The 23,341-nt window shown below is 36.9% G+C and overlaps 1 protein-coding gene across 16 annotated transcripts in view; it reads right to left on the bottom strand.

Annotated features, from left to right (window-relative positions):
* Positions 1-2,738: 2,738 nt before the first annotated feature.
* The window catches only part of TRAK2 (trafficking kinesin protein 2), a 41,736-nt gene continuing 21,133 nt past the window's right edge, over positions 2,739-23,341 (bottom strand). For 9 of the 16 annotated variants that reach the window (XM_050711396.1, XM_035537063.2, XM_035537060.2 and 6 more), the window contains 14 exons: positions 22,617-22,808; positions 18,140-18,210; positions 17,394-17,510; positions 16,978-17,187; positions 15,071-15,149; positions 13,851-13,981; positions 13,571-13,645; positions 12,225-12,362; positions 11,175-11,254; positions 10,312-10,512; positions 9,878-10,176; positions 9,258-9,536; positions 8,463-8,562; positions 2,739-6,802 (listed from right to left, as the gene is read on the bottom strand). In XM_050711396.1, coding sequence (XP_050567353.1) covers positions 6,124-6,802; positions 8,463-8,562; positions 9,258-9,536; positions 9,878-10,176; positions 10,312-10,512; positions 11,175-11,254; positions 12,225-12,362; positions 13,571-13,645; positions 13,851-13,981; positions 15,071-15,149; positions 16,978-17,187; positions 17,394-17,510; positions 18,140-18,210; positions 22,617-22,808 — 2,651 coding nt within the window. In that variant the 3' untranslated portion in view covers positions 2,739-6,123. Of the gene's footprint in view, positions 6,803-8,462; positions 8,563-9,257; positions 9,537-9,877; positions 10,177-10,311; positions 10,513-11,174; positions 11,255-12,224; positions 12,363-13,570; positions 13,646-13,850; positions 13,982-15,070; positions 15,150-16,977; positions 17,188-17,393; positions 17,511-18,139; positions 18,211-18,756; positions 18,811-22,616; positions 22,809-23,341 lie in introns of all 16 variants that reach the window. The other 7 variants (XM_050711390.1, XM_035537055.2, XM_035537057.2 and 4 more) reach the window with 5 other exon arrangements.

Genomic DNA, 23,341 nt, shown 5'->3' with positions numbered 1-23,341 from the left:
TGTTGCAAGGATTCTGGTAAACACTGTACACAGAGGGAGTCTGAGTCATGACTACCTACTAGGAATGCTGTTAAAAATACTGAAAGAGAAGTGAGGAGGATTCAGTATTAGATCTGTTGTTATTTACTTAGTGCACCTTCCTCCATTTTCTTAGAAAGCCTCATGTTGTCACAGCAGGTACATTACTGAAGGTCAAAAGTCAGTTATTGCATACACATCTGTAAATCTTGTTTGAGCAGCAACTGCTGTGTGTCCAGTAATATTTCTTCAAAATTTGTTCATAGAGGAATGGATCTAATATGATGTTTTGGGCTTGTGCACAAGTACTAGAGACTAGTCTTTTCTGTAAACAACTTGCAATATATCCAGTTTGGTCACATAGGTAATGGTAGGTATGAACGTATCGAGTGTTTTACAGGTTCTGCAGGCAGATGCCTACTTTCAGCAGTCCTAAGAATTAGCTACTTATATCAATACAGATAACGGATTGAGAGTACAGATCGACTTTATATAGACACCAAATAAAAGTGAAAATGATCTCACATATTTTAATACCCTTCTTTGAACATGAGCTTCAACTGATTTTAAAAAAAAAAACAACACTAAAATGGCGATTCAACTTAATAAAAGCAGTAAAGCCTACTCAGTTCTCCCCAGCTCTCACCCCACAAGAGCTACTAAACATGCATTAAGAGATAAGCAAGATCTACAGGTGCTGAGTAAGCAGAAGAAAAGTCTGTCCTGCCAACTATTAATGTAATACCAGAAAGAGTGAGGGTAACTCCCAGCAAGAGTCCTACAGGGTCCTCACTAAATCCTGCCCTGCTGAATCAAAGAACTTTTGTAACTGAACTCTAATGGCTTCAATTTAACTCACTTCCCAGAAGCCCAACAGCATCAGACCTTTCCCCTTTTTACATCTGAAGTGCTAGAGAATAAGTAAAAAAAACAAAAACAAACAAACAAAAAAAAAACACAGACTCTTAAACCTGAGAGTGTACCCGCTTAGAACAAAGCTGGCTGGGCTCAGCTGGCTGAGCCATTGGGCTCAGGTGTTTCAGAACAGATGAAATCAACAGAAAAGAGTGGCTACTTTTCAGGGCCTTCTTCCCCCAAACTCACCTTTCTCTCCAGTGGCAGTGGAATCCCTCATCCCCCTGAAAACTGGAGAAGAACTTTAAAGAGTACATGCAATGTTTTACTGGGCTTTCTGAAGGATACAGAGACACATTATGTCAGCAGCTGAGAAGCTAGGAAGCCCAAACCTTAAGGAGAGAATGACTAAAATACATAAACATCATCAAATCAGTGTTTATATATGTATGCTTTGTTAACATCACCATGTTATGTATGTATGACATGTATGACAATAATAGGAACTTTTATCTGTCTAGCAAATGGTGTAACAGAGCACAGCACAGAAAGTGTCCCAGGTTTGTTATGGTGGCCTATTATAAGGATGTGCAGCTATCAGAGACTGCGTCATGACCAGTTCAACCCTCTAGACATCCAACTCAGGCTTCAGCATATGAAATGTTGAGCTGAAAAGTCAGCTTCAGTTTGACAAGGGTGCAAGTCTCATGTTAGAAAAGAAAGAAAGCTAAATAAATACAGGATATATACTGTAGGATAGTGGTGGTTCCCGGTTCCTTGAAATGTTCGACGCACAGACTACTAGAGGAACCACTGCCAGTAATTAAGTTAGGTGAACCAGAGTAAGAACCCGTTAGTTGCAAATCAATGCTGCTTCCATTCTGTACCATGGAAGGAACCAAGTATTTTCGGGAAAATGATAAGAGCCTTTCAGCCAGAAAAGCAACTGCAGAAGTGTGCACTGGAAGTATGCACAACTGGAGGCTGACATGACAGACAAAAATTTGGCACCAATGTGCAAAGGGAACTTCAGTGATACCTGCACAATGGCAGTACTCCTCAAGGGTAAGTAGCTTGGTTTCAATCTCTCCTCCCATTTTATGACAAATATAGAGAAGGGCTGACATAACATCAGCTAGTAAGACAGAAAAACAACAGCATTGATCACACACTTCTCTGTAAAAAGACCCAATCCTCCCTTGAAGGCCTGAAGAAAACAAGGGAAGAATATATACTTCCAAACAAGAGACCATAGATGCAGAACCCCTCCCCAACCTAATGGATACTTAAGTCTAGCAAAGAAGTCCAATCTCTTTTCTATTTTTTGCTAGTTGACACCATAATGCTAGAACATATTATGTGCTGTAAAATGACAGGAGAGAAAAACAACTACAAGAGTAACAGAAAACACGAGGACATTCATTTAAATTGAGGCTCACATTCTGTCTAGAAATTGATGAGCTATTCATGAATTTCTGTGAAGTTTTTCATTAAGTAAAATGCTTTTCAAAACGCAGCAGAAGGTACTCTTTAAGTGTGTTTTTTCTTTTTTTTCCTAGATTTAACTATCACACTTTTACATTGCAATCAAAGTCTAACTGCAGGTTGTATTGCACATCTATACTACCTTTAATTGCTTAGGTATAAACACAACAGCAAACAGCCTAGCACAGCCTGATAAAATTTTTGAATCCATTTGTCAGATAGCTTTTACAGACAGTGCTTGTGCAGATACCAGCTCACCAAGCTTGTGCACCAGTCACTAAATTCCAGCGGATTTTTAAAAAGGTCTAATTTTAGTTTTATTAAAGAACGTTGCAGTATAGGAGACGATACCTGGAATAAACCACACAAGATGACCAACATATTGAAAAATGACGTTATACATGTTTATTATGAAATTTACATTCCACTATGAAACAACAGTAAGTGCAAAAAGCTGATGAAAATAAAACAAAAACAAAACAACAACAACAAAAGTTCCCAGACCATTCGAAAACATTGTGTGTAATCCTCTCGTGTAACAGTCAAAGGAGGCTCAAACCTAACATTCTCCTTCCCTCTCTGCTGCTCTTTAACTTAAAGTAGACTTTTGGCTTCATCAACCACAGGTATTTCAAGTGTGCAGTTACCTCCAAGTTTATCAAACACAGTGAAACTTGAGCTGTATGTCTATAAAACTAGAAAGCTATACAATTGTACTTGGTTTAAGCCAATCTGAGTAAAGGTAAAAACTACAAGAATTTCTCTCCCAGTGTCTTGAAACTTTCACAAACATGGGTAATTCCTTTCTTTGTAACACCTATTTTTGTCTCAAACCTGCAAGGTAACAGAACCTTTGCCAAGTGCATTTCTCCATCAATTCTCCATTAATTCACTCAACCAAATCACATTTGCACAGGACAAAATGATCTTATGCAGGAGCTCAGTCACCTTAGTCACGCGAGTTCATTTCATCTCTTGTAAGAGGCAACAAGTCAAATCAGTTCCTAGAACGATGGCAACTTTAATATATTGTCAGAAACATGTATGCTATTCAAAAAAAGTTTGTCTTCTATGTTTTGGCAAAAAGCAGTAAACTTGGAAGAAGTGGTAAATCTTTCCCTGTTGCTGCAAGCCAGACACATGCATACAAAATGCACAACAGAATTTCAATAGCACTGTGTCACAGCATCAAAAACTAGATAAACGCAACAGTATACAAATTCTTTCATCATCTTCCTGCCTTGTGTAAAGTATCTGAGAATACATTATCCTACAGAAAACAGACAAACAAACAACCTTGTGACATATCCATAATACAGTTTGAACTGAACCAGTTTATATTGCTAGACTATGGAATATGGAAGTGTCCCAAAGAGAAACATGCATTTAATTAATGTGCTGTTATATCAATTTTAATGGAAACCTGGTCTGCCAAAGGAATTCTGATTTAATTGATTTGCTGTTTATGTTGATAACACACAGTGATCAAATGGCTGGAGTTAACTAATGAAGCTAGTTAGAAACACAGTGATATACCTTTAGAAATTGTCTGTCACTTACTTACATGTATTCCTATAATAAATGTACATAAAATGGACATGCTTTTGACACATTATATACTTCTCTGTTTATACCAAAACTGTCTAACCTTTTGTCAACTCATTCCTTAGTTCACTGGAGAGCAACATTACCTCCTCCCAGCCCTTTCATTCTTGCCTTATTTAGCTAGGTAAGACCCTGTGCACAGTTAAGGAAGTACAAACAAATACTTACAGAAAAGAAGTAAATACTTTTCATTAAAAAAAATATTAACCCATATATAGTATTTTAAATAAAATTCACCTTTTATAAATTTAAGTTTTTGCTTAGATAGCAAAAGGCAACTCCAGGAATTCCTGAATATTTCTGTGCGCTGCTGACAGACAAGTTTCTGTTGAGAATCCCTGTGCAAGTTTGAGGTGGTTACTCGTTTTAATTTTACAAAAAAAAAAAAAAAAAAAGACTGCTATATCAAAGAGTCATCATAAGATCTATAGGGATGTACAAGCAGAAGGGCCACATTTAAATCAGTTTAAGAAGCTTTGTTTTCCTACCCTATTCCACTCAACCCTGAAGCAAAAACGGTGCTGATTATTTTGATGTGCCATATGCCAAATGCAAATCAGTGTAATTATACCAATGCTTCACACCATGCACCCAAAAAGATACCAGCCATTATGTTCCACATACACTGCAACAACCAAGGTAAATGTTGACTGTTTTATCTAATTGTATGAAAACAAACTTTAAAATCATTTAAATATGTACAGTGAAAAATCACATACAGATTAAGAATCCCTTTCCACTCTGGTCACTAGCCTATTCCTCCAAAGAACTTGGGGCAAATACTTTTTCTTCTTTAAGTTACCTTACAAATCTATTGTAGATTATTCAGTTATAACTAAAAGCTTGAACAGAAAGGAAACCAAAAAGCAGCATGGACAATAACACTTTACTGAATACCACTCAGAAATCAGATTTCTCCAAATGATTTTTCTTTCGGGACAGAAAGCCTGCCTTAGTTCTGTTCAAAAGCAGATTCGGAACCACTCTCCATCATTGGAACACGGGATTCCAACAGATAAAATTGATCTGTGTTCATAAAATGCTACAAAGAACACTAGCTTTCACCTCTTGTTTCTGAATATAGAATGGTAAATTTTGCTCTGAAGGAAATCTTTTAAACAAAATCCTGCCTAAAATCAGAAATACCTGAATGAAAGGCATGATGTTTACTGCAAAACTCTAAAATGTATAGAATGTCTACCTGTCAAGAGAAGAGTCAGATTACTGAATTTTCAAGCATTTAAGTAAATGCTCTCTGCGTATTTCAAATAGAATTGAAATAATTGAATTGAGCACCTAGTTTCAGTGTTGCAAAAGGAAATAAAAATGTGCCTGAGATTTTTTTGTATGTGCAAAAATACCCTCATTTAAAAAGATGCACGGGACACTTCGGAAAGATTTCTTAGCTTGAAATTTTCACCTAATATATACTTTTCTGCTTCGTAATTCTTATTCATTGCACCTTCCACTGTATGCTTCAGAAGCTCTGGAAAGAAATTAATTTCTGTTAATACCTCACTAGCACAATTGCACTCTTAAAAGACAAATGCTGACCACATATTTTGGTGTTCATAAATATAAGTACTATTTTCTTACATAGAATTAAAGGTTCTCTCACCTGATTCTCAATGTGGGGAGTTCAAAAGAGTATGGTTTCTGAACTAGAAAAATACAAGAATCAAAAATGTCCCAAGTTTTTGCATTTGTTTGCTATAGAGAAGAACTTGGACCAATGATGCTGGTCAGACTGATCATTATTTTAATATTGTATATAAATGATATGGTCTGACTGCTAACAAATAGTAAAATCCTATGGTCATATGGCAGAAAAAATAGAACAGCACCCGTAAGATGGTTTTACAAATACAGTTTAAAAGGTTGAAATACTGAGAATGTCTACAATGGTCTTTTATTTAAGCTAAGACAGATGCTGAAGGGATCACAAAACTAAGCTTTGGCTTCTTTCTTTTCTTATCTTCCACCAAAGCCTTCTTCCTCAAACCTAAGCATTGTTCTTTTTTCCTTGATCCCAACACTTCTCTCTCCCCCATCTTTTAACATGCACATGCCTTCTTCAACTCTTCTATAACACACCTAACCATGCCCATACTGGATGTTTATCCCTCAAGTATTATTTACTATGCTAGAAGTCCATACCAGTCAGTCCTCCTTTAGGATATCCATTTTTGACGACTGTGTGCAGATTGGAGCTCCCAGTGCTCCAATCATGGCTGGAAGACTCTGGTTTCTTCTCAGTCCTGCCATTAAGTTGCTACCAGCATTTAAAAACACAGCTGAGTCCTGCCTCCGCAAGCTAACCTCTGGCCCCTGATTCTTCCTGTGGTCCTCTGTCTCAGGGGGCTTAACCACCCTGGCAATACCCAGCCTCTTCAGCCTGTCCACTAGGTTCATCTTCAGCTGGCCTATGTCTGGAGCGTTGCGGGAGGGCTTTAGGCCATACATTTCCTGCAAGAATGTTTCTGCTGGTCGGGAAGCCAGGAAATTTTCTGAGTGATGCACTCGAGGCTCAAATGGTGAAGGGGAAGGACAAGGTGAATGTGAGGGAGAATTGGGTGGAGTAGAAGGGAAAGGGACTGTTTGAGGGGGCTGTAGCAAAGGCAGTTTTTCTAATAGGGGGCTATCATAAACCTTGGCAGAGATGCCTCGTTCTTGCAAAAGCTGTGCCAGACTGCTGGTGCTGCTGAGGGTAGTAGTTGAATCTCCTCTGTTGGTGAGAAATTCTCCAATATTAAGCCTGTAAGACATGGCTGGAGTGCTCACTACTGGATTTCCAGTGCTGCTGCCACTATTTCCAAGTGAAAATGGGGCACACGTGGAGCTGAAATAAAATAAAAATGAAACAGAAAATACACACATTAGACATCTTTATACCTGCTTGACTCTGTATGTGCCTTTTAGTATATGAAAGAAACAAGAAAAAGAAAACTATCGTTACTTATTCTGGTAACTTCAGCTTTAGTAGTTTCAGTATTTGTGTTCTGCAAAATATCTCGACGATATTGGTTGACAGAGGGGTTTTGGTGTAAGTACCAAAGAATTTATTTTTCATATATAATTTTTAATGTCTGGCCATGGAAAGGAAAAACTCCTGACAGGACAGGGAGTAATGTTTTTAAACTAAAAAAGGGTAGATTTAGATTAGGTATTAGGAAGAAATTCTTTACTATGAGGGTGGTGAGGCACTGGCACAGGTTGCCCAGAGAAGCTGTGGATGCCCCATCCCTGGAGGTGTTCAAGGCCACGTTGGATAGGGCTTTGGGCAGACTGGTCTGGTGGAAGGTGTCCCTTCCCATGGCAGAGATTGGAACTAGGTGATCTTTAAGGTCCCTTCCAACCATAGCCATTCTACGGTTCTATGAAAGAAAAATAAATTGTTATGACAAGATTACGCCAAGTGTTCTATAATCAAGTTCATTGTTGTGTTTTACCTTCTGTTTAGAACCGAACTTAATTTTTGAAGTTAAGGTTAGATATGATAGCATAAAACTTTTCAAGACCAGCTGTCAGTTCAGAGCTTTTAGGTGAATGTTTCATAAAACAATTACAAAGGCATTTAAGATGACAAAACACGGAGAAACTTCGCTGAAGAACACATTAGTTGAATTGCTAAATTTCCAGACAATGAAACCTGAATACCCAAAGCTACCTATGATAAAACTCTAACAAGTGGCACATTTGGATGAAAGACCCTGTTGAATGATACTAGCTGTAGTATATCACACAGATACTAATCTTTATTTCCCATGTACAAACACTGCAATCTCTTCTGCTCTATATTAACTCAGATGATGCTTCCTGAAACACTGAGTATAATTATGTTTTCTGAAAGGACATTTCTTGATGGATACTGGACGTTGGACATACTTAGAGGACCCTTAATAGAAGAGATTAATAACTTAAAAAATGCAAACAAGTTAAATCAGGACTTGCAATTTGAATTGGACACTTGACCCACTTAAACTGGTATTCTGCTTTAAAGCGCACAACCAGCCAAGCCACAATGTATTCAGCTAATTGTCATGAAAACCTTAATACTAGTCACTTTTTTTTTTTAATTTTACACAACCAGAAATATAAACTGTGCTCAACTATAGTGTATTAGATAGAACATCAACATCCAGCAAGTGTATTAGATAGAACATCGACATCCAGCAATAACTTAGTTTTTAAAAAGGACAGAATAAAACATATTATGACAGGGTTTTGTTGTTGTTATTTTTGTTTTAATACAATAGGTATATGATACAAGGAATTTGCTATTTTAAGAGTATAAATTTGCTTCCTTTAAGTTACCTTAACCTATTCTAACTCTCGCTGTGGAGAATTTCTAGTTTCCCCTTTGTAAATACAACCATTTTTATGTGTAACTTTTTATGTGCTGCCTAACTGTCTTGGTATTTTTTAAAACTTGTTCATATATCAGAAGACAGAACACAATTGTTCAATCCCACGCAGCAATTCTTAGGATGTTATCATACCTGGGAGTAACTTGGGTGATATCAGATGGGTGAAGGATTCTACATGTAGTAAAGGTAAATGTGGAATTTGTTGAAGATAGACATTTTCCAGGATTTGAGGCTGCAATGTAGAGAATTTACATCCTGTGAGACTGATTAGTACTAATGAAAGCAAAGTTTAAGATGATGCTATTAGCATTGCTAATCTTTTTGTTGTTGTTGTTGTTTTGTTTTGAAGTAAAGAACAAACACAACAACAAAGACATCATTGCCCCAAGGCCAAATATTTTCCATTGAGAAAAAGATACTACAATCAGTTTATTTTAAAATCCATTTAGTTACTTGCTTTATGCTTTTTTTCCCAATTTAAGATGAGCTGAAACTACACTCTTCAAACGTTAGTAACATTAATAACAACAGACGCCAACTAGCACTACAAGAAACACTAACATCCAACCTGAACCTAAAAGCAAGGATCATTCTGCACAGACACAGGCTTCTAACCTTGCAAAATGCTCTGAAGATGAAGAGAACTGGAAGAAACTGTACCACCTGTATGAAATTGTATTTGAGCTAGCACTTTGAATTACTGTAGTATGGAACTGCATAAAACTAAGTTCTTGGAGGCAAATTCCTAAACCAAAATAAATGTTAACAAAGTCCTGAAAAAAAAAAAGTCCTGAAAAGAAATTTCAGTCTGAAATCCCACACTGTAATCAGACAACTCAGCACATAAACAGTGATGAAGTCCTTGCAAAAAAAACAAGCAGAAATTGGCATGCAAAAGGAGGAAAAACCACTAACTATGCTTCTTACCAGTGAGTGGTACTGCTGCTGAAGTAATAGGTGACAGGAAAATCCCTGACTCTTGCTTTGACGCTGCACACTTCTTTTTCTCCGGAAAGGATGGTTGCACTTGAAATGTTATACCTCCTTCACCTTCTTCCTCATCATCCTCCTCCAAGTCAGAGATGTGGTGCACACTATCATCAGTCAGAGGGGTAAAACCTTTTGTAACAACACCTGGTCTTGGGTCCAGAATGGTGCCTAGGTTGGGTCGAGCAAGCTGCTGCCAGTGAAACAGGGTCTGAGATCCTGGTGTGTCAAAAGAAGAGTTCCTGAGAGCCATTACTTACAATTACATTGAGTTACAAGAATGCTTGTTATAAAAATTTCAGCCAACTGGAGCCAACATTGATACACATAGTGTGCTTGGATGGCAATGCCAAGCACAAGAAAAAGCCTAACACTTAGCACCTTTATAAGAAAGCCAAGTACAAAGCAACACTCTGGTGAGCTAGCTGGTACATAGCCAGCAAATGCTACTTCTTCCTCTTATTATCACATCTACCTGTACACACACCAACAATAATTTAGTTGGCAAATTAATGTGAAATCTTTTTCTGCTGATAGGAGAAGGAAGATCATCCTCTTACCTTCAATGGGCTTGACAATTTGCAATTTTTCTGGTAGGAGGACACGGAGGTTACTAGAGCTGGCAGAGAAATCAGTGAATTCTGAGTTTGTACCCAAGGAAAAACAGCTTTCTGTTGGTGTATTACTACCACTTGCCCCTTCTTTCTGCTCAGCCAGCAAATGCATTTTTCGCTCCCATTCCTCCTCAAAGAACTGCTTCTCACTCAGGTAGTTCTGATGACGGAGGGAGAGCCTGTGCAGAGCTGTGACCAAGTCATTGTCTCCAGGGGTTCCTGGCTGGCCACACTTATGCGTGCCCCTGTGAGAAACATGAAATAATAATAGATATTAAGACTACCAAATTAAATATTTCTCTCTTTTGCATGGCAGAGGTCCAGTGTGGATTTAGTTTTAAGTCACTTAGTTTAGAAAGACAACAGACTGTGTTTCCTACTTCAAATTCTTCTCAGAGCTGCTCCTCTGGGTCATCTGTGTGTGGCACTCCGAATGTAAGCCAGACTGAAAAGGCTTTGCTGTCATAACAACACTTGACCTATTAGAACCAGGAATTGGTAATGGGACAGAAAAGGAAGACGAGTGTCCACGAGTGACATTAGCAACCTTGACAGTGTCGAATACTCGTTTATGTTGACCCCTGCAGGAAAAATCAAGGAAACAAACGTGAGTTTCAGAAACATTTTTTAAAGGATAACAAAGTTTTGAGTAACAGATTTGCAAAAGATGGCAGAGACCGGACTAAAAAGATTTAAGCCCAGAAGAACAGGATTGCCTAACACACCCATGTTTTAGGGAGTACTGCTCTAATAAGTGTCTGAATTACTACTCACTTTGACCTGAAAGAACAAAACAGTCTATTGATAACCACCTGATAAATTTCAGGAGCTTATATTTAACTCCTGCTCAAAAGTAAAGTCTTCAGGAATACGTCTTCAGCTTTATAAACTGTTAGCAGTCTTTCAGCTATAATTTCATTTGCCAGAGATTTTTATATAAGCAGTAAAAGCGATAAAACTAGTGCTGTGTATCAGAGCATCTGCATCAAAAATCTCAGAAACTGAAGAATGAAATAACATTTTAGCAAATTCCCAACTTCCTCATAGAATCAAATAATAGCAGGTTTTGAAGTTGAAAAGTTACAAATACTGCAAAGAAGTTACAAATACTACAACAAAAATGTAGAAAATTTATCATAGAGTGAACATTCACATTTATAGATTTCCAGAAATCAGTTTCACCTTACTTAATACAAGCACATGAAAAAGTACTGAAATGACATACAGAGATCTAAAAACATACTTCTGCTTGGATAGAAGAGATTCATCACCCTGACTCAATTCCTTCCGCATTGTCCCTTCAATTTCTGCTGCAAGGGAATCCTAGAGAAAAATGGGAACCAGAAGAGTTGACATGTTAATAGAAATCTTCTTCCCAACAATTTTAGCAGAAAATATCTTTTTAAAATACTCTAAAATGTCTTTTTTTTCCCCTCATTATTATGTTTCACACTGTGTGTAATACACAAACCTGTAAGTCTTTGAAGGGGGTGGCAAGCAGGAGAATTTTTACACCATAATTACACCTAAATATAACTGGTTTGGGTTCAGTTTTCATTTTAAAAATCTGTTTTTTTTTTGGTACTTTTAAAGTTAATTTCTTAAGTTAAGCTACAACTGTAAGAGCACTTCTTACAAGGTCAAAAACATACATGAAGGATTCTGCATATGCAGAATGATCAACCAAAGCCTGACAAAGTCCCAGCACAGCCCAGAAATTTGTGAGTACACTACTCAGAATATACCTGACACTTAGAAGAAGAGGAAAATAAATGCTTTTTTTTCCATTGGTTTAGTTATCTTCAGCAATTAGCCTAAGGTTATATATTTCTGATTATGCTTAAAATTTAATCTCACAAGATAAGGAGATGAGGAGATAAAATTACATCATAAACTACATAAAGAAAGAAAAATACAGTTTGAACTCTCTCTCAAAAAAGGTTTGTTTCTTAAAAAAATGCTGTCAAGTTATAAAATTTAATACACATATACTGGCTTAATGGAGCACTAGCTATTGAACATACCAATTCCTGTACTTAACAGAAAAGTCATATAAAAAGGAAAAAACATTTTAATATCACAAAATGGTAAATGAATGATTAATCTACTAAACATTAAATTCTCAGAAGTGTACACATTAAAGAAATGAAAAACTGTTAGCTCAGCTCCTTTGCCTATTACAAAATCATTTCCACTGCAGCTCCTGTAACAGCTATTTTACTCTTACAGTTCTACGCTATTACAGGCCCTATATGTGCCAGTAGGTATACACCATGCTAGCAGTATTTATTACCACAGGAAATGCTCCACATGACTGGGGATGGCAGAGACAAGCAACAGAGCGGGCTCTGCTGCGCAGCAACTTCACTTCTTCTTGTGATTCATGCAATATCCCTAGACACTCTGCATTCCGATCTTGCAGCTCATGTAGCTGAAAGAAAAAAAAGTATATGTGATACCATTAAACTTCAACAGAAGCAAATAAAATACACAGTGAAGCTGAGTAACTCCTACAGAAACCAATATAGATGGGGCTATAATATTTCTCCCATTGCACAGCACACACCATCTGGAATTGGAAGCAGTAATAGACAATGCTCAGCATATCACCCATACCAGTTTTAGTTGTGACACATATATACTCAAGAGTATAAAATTCAAAGTAAAATACCTTGAAAAACTCTGTAAATATTGATGCAAAAGAAGCAGAAGAGAATTTCCTTAAGATCTAGTGAGCTACAGTATTGATATAAGCAGCAATATTCACATGAAAGCACTCCGTTTCTCATAACTACTAATAACAACAAGATTTACCTAGTCTGAACACCTTGTATGCCTTTCAGACTCCTGTGAACTACAAAAATATTTGTGTAGACTTAACTAAACATAGTTATTCTTTTCCCCCTATCATTTGACTCCAACCACAATGAAAAATTAGAAGTTTTAAATAATTAGAAGTTCTTGCTGCTTTTATGCTGGTTTCAGCTGGAATAAAGTTAATTTTCTTCCTAGTAGCTCGCATGGTGCTGTGTTTTCTATTTAGGATGAGAATAACGCTGATAACACCCTGATGTTACAGTTGTTGCAGAGCAGTGCTTACACTAAGTCAAAGACTTTTCAGCTTCTTGTGCTGCCCAGCCAGCAAGGAGGCTGGCTGTGCATGAGGAGCTGGGAGGGGACAGAACAAAGACAGTTGACCCAGACTAGTCAATGGGGTATTCCGTAACATATGGCATCGTGCTGAACAATAAATATGGGGGGGTGTTGGCTGGCGGAGGGGTGTGCTGCTGCTCGGGGTCTGGCTAGACATTGGTCAACTGGTGGTGAGCAATTGCACTGTCCATCACTTGCTTTGTATGTTCTTTTATCATTATTATTATTTTTCCTTCCTTTTCTATCTTACTCAAGTTTTATTTCAATCTACAAGGTTTTTTTAACCCTTCTTTTTTTTTTCCCAATTCTCTTCCCTATCCCACTGGGGGAGTGTGGTGATGGGAGTGATTGAACAAAATGCAGTGCTTAGCTGCCTGACAGGTTAAACCACAATAGTCATTTAGTTTTTTTTCCTCTTGTATTCTCTTTACCCGCCCAACCATCCATCCATCCATTTACCCATCCACCCACAAAAGCCTTAAGTACCTCTGCTGTCAGTTGTCTCTGAGCATCTTTGGAAGCTTGTAAGTGAAGTTTCAGCTCTTCCTTTTCAATCACATGCTGAAAGCACAAAAAAGCGCTAATTATTTTCTTAGCCAATTCCCCTAAGGAAGTTGATCCTCTGCCATACTTTCCTGAAACAGCCACTTTCTTGTGATATAACCCCTGGTCTGCAAGTAAATTTTTACCCACTATAAACATGCACATATGTATGTGAACGGTACACACATACACACACACACACCCTCCATCAGCACTCCCTTACTTCTTTGAGTTTATGCTGAAGATCAACAATCTGAGACAGAAGGGATGAGATCTCTTCCTGGTAGCGAACCAGCTCCTCACTCTTCTCTGACAACTCCTCTGTTATTCTGGAAATTTGAGCATTTGTTTGCCCTACAAGATGTAAAAGCAACTTAGAGGAAAGGAAAAGGAAACAGAAAGGGAAACAACTCGCTCCCCCCAACTAACTGAAACAAAAAATTATCCTCCCCAAAACAAACAAAGGCTCAACCCCCCCAAAAAAAAAAACAAACAAAAAAAAAAACACACACACCAGAAAAGATCAACCAGATAGTCAACAACAATCTGCAAAATAGCTGATATTCTTAGGAAGTTAATTCAGAATACATATGAGCCTTAGAATATGCACAAGGAAATCAAAAAGAGAAGGGATAGGTAGGAAGAGAGAGAGAGTTAACTTCAAATGCAGGTGTAATATATTAAGAGTTGAGTATGCAGAACCTGACATACATAGCACAGATACGTGTAATGACCATAACATAATCCAGAGCAAGCTGCTATAAATTATTTTAAATGACATAGAGCCTCATGAGCAGGGCCAGACTTATTGGAATATGATGAAGTCAGGTTCTGATTTGATCTTGTTATTAACTACCATTCTCTGTAACCAAAGAGATTTTGTCACACCTTCTCAACATAACATACACCTACTTAGCTTTTGATTTTGGTGACTATCTATTCCCCAAAGTACCACTGCATACAGTTTTCAGTGTTTTTTTTTTTTTTTCCCCTTTGAACATCTCATGAACTAAGGTGACAAAGCACCTCAGAAAGCTGAAATATTTTTGAACTACAGTTGTAGTTTCTTGTGCACTTGACTTGAAAGGATAGCAAAGTCATAGTAAAGTCTGATCGATCTTGCATAAAGATGGGACTACATATTTAGAAGCATAACCTTTAAGCAACAAAGTATCTATCTTATTTATTTCTAAACAACAGAAAATCTTCCATCAGTGCTAACCGAGTTAGAAAAATGATTCTCTAACAGTGCTAAATATTTATTTTTTAAGATACTGTAAATTAGCTAAATATACCCTTTCATTGATAGCGGTTATTGTACCTCAGATTTACTATAGGACTGAAATTACTGAAGCTCATTTTTCAGGGATAACTAAGAGAAGGTTTAGGCACTAGATGTTCAAATACTGTTTTGCTTTTGTGAGAAACAAGTTGGATACTCACGGAGCTCTTTGACACAGTCACTGACTAGCTGCTGTTCCTTCTCTTCATACGTAATGGTTTCTGTCTTCAGATGGCAAGCCTTCAAAAAAAATTATTGGTTTTCCAATTTCAGTTTATCCATACATATATTAATGTTACATGTTTTTATTTTGGATATTGTTACAATGGAAGAATTTCCCCTCTCTCTCTAATTTCTATGCATCTCTCTGTCCTTACTAACCATTTTTTTCCACCATAGTTTGTTTCCCTGAATTGTATAAGACTTTTGAATAACAGACATCCACCCACAGACACATGAGCAAAACCTGATCTCTCTCATGCCTCTACTAAAATAAAAAATTTTGCAGAAATATGTAATTTGGTATGGAAATGTAAACCAACACAGTAATCAGAAGTAAGCAACTGAATTTGCTTTTGAGCTTCTTAAGGCAAAGAAACTTTGAAAACTGAATTTTTAGCCAACTCCATGACAGTACTGAAAAGCTCTCAATAGAACAGCTTTTCCCCTTACTCCTCAACTGTTTTACTTAGACTGGAAATTTTCTGGGCCAGAGACTGTACCACAATAGGTCTAAACAACATCGATCATAGTAAATTCCCATCTCCATTTGGACTGTCAGGATGATTCCTGATATTAAACTTTGCACACATAAGTGTGCAAGTTCACAGGACTGCATTTGACTCACCCTAGTACTTAGTAATGGTGTTTAAAGATTGTCCAAACAAGCAGAAGTGCAGCTACACAAGTGTAGATAAACACACTTCTTTATATAAAGCTGTTACACAAAAATAAAAATGTGCAAATACAGGCTCAATATGATTGAGGCTACTTCAAGTCAGTGAAGGTTATGTTATATCACAGAATGATAGCAGTCTCTTTTTAATTCTATTCTTTCCCCCACTAAGATAGATTGAATTCACCCCTGGTCCATAAAGTTCTGTAATCATATATGGGGTTAGGAGCATAATAAAATAAATCTGACCTTTCCCTCTTTCTTTTCTATTCAGCACTACTGAACTATCCATTTGCTCCTAAGAGTTTTAGGGAGTATGTGCATCTCATTCTGAATATTTTGGAGACAAATCAAGGAGAAAAGAGTGTATCTTTTCACATTAAAGAATTCTAGTTCTCACTGTATTGTTGTAACAAGCTCAAAAAACTTCAAACAAATCACCCAGCTTTCTTACAAAGGACACCCAAACTTTCTTAAAAGGAAAAAACAAACAAACACACACTTAACTGATTTCCTGTTTTACAAATTCCACTTTCCACCTCCAAACAAGAGACATTGTGCATCTGCAGATTTCAAATCTTGTAACCATTAGTTTCATGAGTTCTATAGCCATTTGTTTTGTCTAGCCATTTAGTCCCTATGCTTGTAAAGGAACACTTACTTATATTAATGTTTTATACATGAAAGAGACCGATTAAAATATGGAAACTAATAACATAGTCAGAACTTACTGAGTCTCTAAGAGGATTTGAATGGAAGCTTATTAATCCTTAAGACTGAATATACGTTGACAAAGATGTACTGTCAACTCAAAGTTTGAATTCACAAAAGACTGCTACTAATTGCAGTCAGGTTAACACCAGAACTGGTCGCACAAACTTGAGGACCTGATGGGTCCAACTACTTTTGCTGGGTGCTCACATAGGTTCCCCTATTTCATCATATACCACAAAGGTATTGAGAAAGGAGTACCAGAGGACTCAGAAAATAATGAATAGTAGTAAAGGAAACAGAAGGATGTGGAGGAAAAGTGTTTGGATATGATTTGCATACAGTGAAACAAAATAGTTATATATTCTGAGAGAAGCCTAGATGCTGCATTTTTTTTTTTTTTAACAATCCCAATTTATCTCATATCCAGCATATAAGGTACACACTGTAAGTCAGCTATACCTTCGATCGGAGAGCAAGGTTCTCCTCTTCCAGCTCCCTGAGTTTATCTTGCAAGATATCCAGCTGCAAAAGACCTTGTGATACACTGAAAGACTCATTGAAACGAAGTGGTGTAGAACAGCTGGAATCTGTTTCACTTTCCTCAGAAGCAATTGAAACAATACGAAGTAGGTCATCCTTCTTCGATAGTTCATGCTGCAGCTGGTTAACCTAGCACAAAAGAAGATCACCAGCTTGTCAGTTCTTGGACCATGAAAGCTGACTCAACTATGGTAATTAGGAGAATGTTTTCTAAGTATACTTACGTAGTTTGAAAGCAGCAATCAACTGTTTTCACAATGAAATAATATGTTTTTATTAATCCTCTTCTCATCATCATAAAGAGATGGAAAAAAATGAAAAAAATATTCACTCACTTGATCTAGAGTTTGTCCTAACTGTTCTTCTAGTGCTTCATTCTGTTCTGTCAACAGCTGGTTTCGCTTAAGCAGGGCTTGTCCAATTCGAGCTGCCAGTTCCAGGTCCCGGTCCTTCTGCTCATAAAAAGTGTACAAGTGTCTACTTTTAATCAGATAAAGTTTTAATACAGTGTAATTTTACATTTTCATAGCTACTGTTTAACGCAGCACTCTGAGATCCCTACTCACTCTCAAATGGATTGCTTCTGCAACACTGATAAAACAATAATGTTTCATCCTTTGGATCCAAAACACATCCATAACTATGCTGCTCTTCCACAGTCATTGTCGGTAACAGGGGGAGGGTACCTAACCTGGGTACAGTACTGGTGAAGTTATATGGGCTCTATTGTGTCATTCCAAGAAGTCGTGTACACTTAGGCCTGTTGTCTTTCAAGTGACAGATTCTCCAGAAACAGACTGCTTAACTGGAATAGTGATGAGAAGGTAAAAGCCAAGTGGCACTGGGAAAGCAGAAGAAATCTCTTTCTTTCTCATTACATGCTAGCTCCTATGAGGTATCCATAGTATTGCTAAATTTTGTTTCTGAGGTGGTGCAAATGACTGGACAGCTTCTCGTGACCCATATGTTTGATAAGCAGCTCCTGAAAATAACTGAAGCAAAAATTCCAGGAGCTGAATAATTTCCTCAAATACATGTCCTCAAATGTATTAACACAATTATATTACAGAGATGAGCATACCTCAGCTAGCAGATGTTTGACCACGTCAGTGTCACTGTAGGTTTTCTGCTCCACATTATCTGTGCCTAAAACTGAGAAGAAAAAAGCATACTTACTGAAGTTGCTTAAGTACAAGAAGACTGCTTGGAAGGGAGAGAACTGAAACACAGAGGACATTGTTTATATATGCTCAAATACAGCAACTAGTTGTGGAAACTAGCAGAGGTTATCAAAATACATCTTAATTTCAGAAGTATGAAACGATGCTCATTTAAGAGATTGATCCCAAGTATTGAGTATTTACAGCTTTCAGCAATATTAGCTAGAAGTTGAGGTGCTTGCATATCCTTCAAATTTAGAAAAAGGAGAAGAATCTCTTTAGATCAACTTTTTGAATACAGATAAGCTATTAAATCATCCAGCCTGCTGGGGAGAGAGAGAAGTAATGTATATCCATATATAGCTGAAAACACCTGCAGACTTTATTGAGAACAAGTAGTATTTCAAAAACAGGACTAAGTCAAGAAGAAATGAAGAACAAAAAGAATTTGTGACAACCCTGAACAAAACTTGGAGCTAAAATATAAAACACTGTCCTGAGAAACAGAATATGCTAGTAAAGAAGAAATCTGAATTACCTTGTGCAAATTTGTGAGATCCAGCAAAGGACGAGGGAGGAAGTTCAATAAGAGCTACAGTAACAGAAAAGGAAAGACGGGGAAGAAAGAATAAAAAGGAGAAAAAATTAAAATTCAAGGAAATAGTCTACTGGGTCTGGCTGGGATGGAGTTAACTTTCCCCACAGCAGCCCATACAGTGTGGTGCTCTGCACTTGTAGCTAGAACAGCATTGACAGCAAGACTGTCTTAACACACACCCCTGAGGCCTTGCTTCCCAAGACATGGCAAAACATTGCTTGCTGACAGCAAGTAGAAAATAATTGTTTTCTCCCTTTATTTCTGTGTGGCCTTAAATTTGCTATTTTTGCTTTAGGGACTCAGGACCATGAAAGCAAAGAAGGCAGCAAGATAAGTTGAATAAATATGAAAGTATCTACTTCAACTGGAGACATAAGTTAACCTGTTTTGAAACTAATTCTATCATCTCTGCATTGTAAAATTATTATGAGATTATTATGGGATTTGGTCTAAATCTATTTCTGAGATTTTTCTGCCTTGTTGAAACCTGATTCATGCTCTGAGTACATAGTAGTATTGGTTCTGTTTGTTGTTGTTTTTTTGTCTTCGTTCTTATTGAGGGCTGCTGATGTGGTTATGAGATAGAGAAGTGCTAAGCTGAAGTGCACACTAACTATATATGCATGTTATGTAAGCTATGTATATCCTTTATGTAGGTAATGCCCACAGATAACCTTGCATAACATAACACTAAAGCTATATGTTAGGAACAAAAATAAGTTGCATTTTAGTATAGAAGAAAACTTATACAGTCTTGAAAGACAGGAGAAAAGAAAGAACAATACAGAAGAATGAGGTTTACTGAACTGTTTCTCTAACAATTTAACAGGGAAGAAAAATGAAACTAACAAATCAAACACTTTTTACCAAGTAGATTAGTAGGCATAAAAATCAAACACATGCTATTAAGGAGTGTTGAACTTAAAGCACTGCCATTTGCTAACTCTGTTTCCAAGTGGTGCAAAAATAGAAAACCATCCTTACAAAATTTAAAGTACTTGTCTTTGCATTTTGGAGGTCAGTTATACTGTGCCACTTTGACCTTGTTTGCTGAGAGGGCACTCATCTTACTAATATTTTGAAAATTCACTGCCCAATAACCTCCAGCCCTTAGCAGGCAGAATATTATAGCCAGCTCTCCTGTGGTAAGTATTCCCACCAGATGATTTCAAGTAGAAGTTTCTATCCAGTGCTAAATCAGTTTAATAAAGATCTATGTTAGTTACATACATGGTTACTCTGATAGGTAGGTTCCTAAAAACACAAACAAGTATATGTGCTCTGGTAAATGAAATCTCAGAACTAACAGCTTTGAAACTTAGCTCCATACAACTTTTGTTACTTTCTTACACTACAGAAAAAATTTATACATAGTTGTTATAACTCTCTACTGTGAACACACATGTGCAATTTCTGCTTACTCACCTTGCCATGAGAAGGCTGCAAGCAACTCTTCATTTTGGTTAATATTCTTGTTATGTTGTGCCATGTTCCTTTATTCACATATACAAAGTAGTTCTAAAGACAGATGTTTTGTAATTTGAGGTTTCTTATTCTACCAAAGTTGAAGGAGAAAATATTCTTCCACCTCACAGAAGACTAGGTGAGTGCCAGTAGGAACTCACACTAAGTGGATCGCTAATTAGATCCACCTTCTAATAGGCAGCAGCAGCTATAAAAAGAGGAGGAGCAAGTGCAGCAAGTATTGCATTGCTATTTTCCCCCTAGATGTCAAATACAAATTGACTCAAACGATAAGTTCACCATTCTTTTCAGCAAAAGTTGCAAAAAAATTTCCATTTGTATATAGAGGGAGAGAGAGATGCATAAAACCCCCAAGTTATGCTTCACAACTATGATTGTCACATTTATTCCCAATTCCAGTCAATACTAATAAAGATACAAACTTCAGCTAACAAGCTATTTAGCAGTGACTATAACTAAATACTAATTTGTATTTCTATCTGTCCAGGACGTTCCCAGTATTCTCCTGTAAGTTACTAGACTCAGATGATAACAGTTACATTCCTTCTCTTTGTCTAGACAATTTCTAGGGGAAACAAAAAAACATATTTCTCTTGAATTTATATGACTCAACAGTTAAAACAGTGTTGACAGAGTTAGTTATACCTAACAGTGATCTTTTAAATTAACGTGATGTATTTCACATCCAAGTTGGGTAGCCAAATTTTAATCTCACATATAGAAGCATCTATGTTATCCTAAAATTCTAAGACAGACTCATTCTAAAGATTCACTTCTGGACAGAAATTTACAATGATAGTTACAGTGCATTTTTAAGAATATCAAGAAAACTAAGGAAACTGTTTAAAAAAAAAAAAAAACACCTCTCACAAGCAGTTCACTATTTACACAGGAGAAATTCCTGTAGTTGCAAAGAACTTGTTGCTGGGTGAAAGAGGAAGACACCAGTTTCTGTAGTATTTTGACAGCCAAATAATCATGACTTAAAACCCCTGCCACCTCTCACTGCTTGGAAATGCAAGCTCACGCTGACTGAAGTGTCTTCTCTTGGAGCAATGTGCTTCATTACACTGGAACTGCAGGCACTGACCAGAGACACATTTGATGTAAAGTTGCTATCAGCACTGACAGACTTTGAACCCAACTCTTTCTAATTAAAGCTTAGAGATAAGTACACACCCCACTGACTACACATAATCACTTCAATTGAACTATAAAAGTGGTCACTCAATATAAAATCATTTGTTTACAATATTATTATCAGAAACAGACCAAGCAATAATCATTAAGTGGTTTTCAAAATGCTTTCCACAGTTAAAAACAAATTCAGGCATGAAAGTTCAATCAAAAACAAGCTTGCTTTAAATCAGGGATTGCTGCATGTGTAAAAGGTAATATGTTACTTTTACTTAATCATTTGCTATACGCCCTGGGTGGAGGCTGAAAATACAAACAACAAAAAATCCCTGTGCAGAGGTGACACATACGTCAGAGAGGCATTGATTACAGAGAAATAGTAAGTTGAACCTAAATACCAAGTTAATTCTCCCAAGTGGTTCCTTTCAATAGAGGGAGAAAACAAGACGTAGCCATTTCTCTAAACTGTTTACAATGTTCCCCTCTTTTCACATGAAAACACTTGAAATTACAGGCAAATTACTGTTTAGTTCCTCTGGCAACCTTTATATATGTTTAAAATCAAACGGTATAGAAGGTTTCTTCACATGATACGATGCCGTTCATTTTCTTCTTATGATCTGCTAGCTTTAAGGATTGCTGTAATCACAACTACTGGTAGCAAAAAGTTACTTAGTATTTTCAGAACCTGAAGGCAGTGATCAACATCCACATAGTACCCACCTACAGGACATTCACACAATTTGTATCTCCAGAAGAAACCATTAATAGCATTTCAAAAGCAACATTGACACACAACATCAGAACAAATACCATCAAAAGAACCATAGCATTATTAATGTTTGTGAAAACAGAACTGCTGTATACTCCATACCTCTCGTATCACAACTAATCTAGCACAATTCTAGGTTCCTTCCTCTTTTTCACTATCAGATGTTTCCACTCTTATTTCTAAGTGAAATCTAATGATTAGGCAGCCATGGGACATGCTAGCTCAGCTCTTAGAATGGCAGAGCTGAACTACAAGCACTTCCTCTGTACTCAGCTTTTCATTCCACCTCTGCAAAAATGTCCAGATTTGAACACTACACTTAAACATTAACCAGTTTATATTTACATTTTGCTCTTCAATAAATGTCAATGCCAAAAAAGAAATTCTTAGGCCCAGGTATACTCACTCATGTAACGGAAAGTCTCCTCATCACGAACTGGAGAAGAGATTTTGGGAAGGTGGCCATGGCAGTTAGACTGAATCCAGTCTTGATTTTCATACAGATACAGAGAGTCCACTCGTAACTTGTAATCTGGCAACTGTTCTTCTAGCATGCTCACCAATTCTACCTCAGGGAGGTCCTCAGTGGAGCAGACATCTAAAAGTGAGTAAATGCCACTAACAGTACATTACTATTGAATATGCCATATATTTATTATATGCTACAGCAGTATAGATTCTACATACTATAAAATACTTTTATAAACTTTCAGTAGGTTTGAAAAAATTATTCTGTACTGGACAAATTACCAGAAAACTGATTGATATTGTAGTATTTGCAAATTCCTCATCCCCAAGTGATTCCGTAACTTCCTGCAAAGCTGTTCTAGCCATGGCTCCATCTGACTTCTTAAATACAGTGCATTTAATGAGCTTCAATTTGTATCTTTCCCTGCTTATTGAACTAAAACACAGACCTACATTTTAGCAGCAGTTGATTTCCTGAAGGAAATTCACATACTTCTTTTTCTTCTGTTTATCGTTTTGTTTGGTAGTTAACATAGGCTTGAATAAAGTAAATGAAAATATCAACGGAATACTGCCTTAAAATCAGGCAACTTAAATCCTAAATTCTATTATCATCCATATGGAATCATGCTTTATGTGAACATGGTACCCAAACTTCTAAAC

This window comes from Cygnus atratus, chromosome 6 (assembly GCF_013377495.2).
Source record: "Cygnus atratus isolate AKBS03 ecotype Queensland, Australia chromosome 6, CAtr_DNAZoo_HiC_assembly, whole genome shotgun sequence".
NCBI classification, from domain to species: Eukaryota; Metazoa; Chordata; class Aves; order Anseriformes; family Anatidae; genus Cygnus; species Cygnus atratus.
This window is presented reverse-complemented; position numbering and strand designations above follow the sequence as displayed.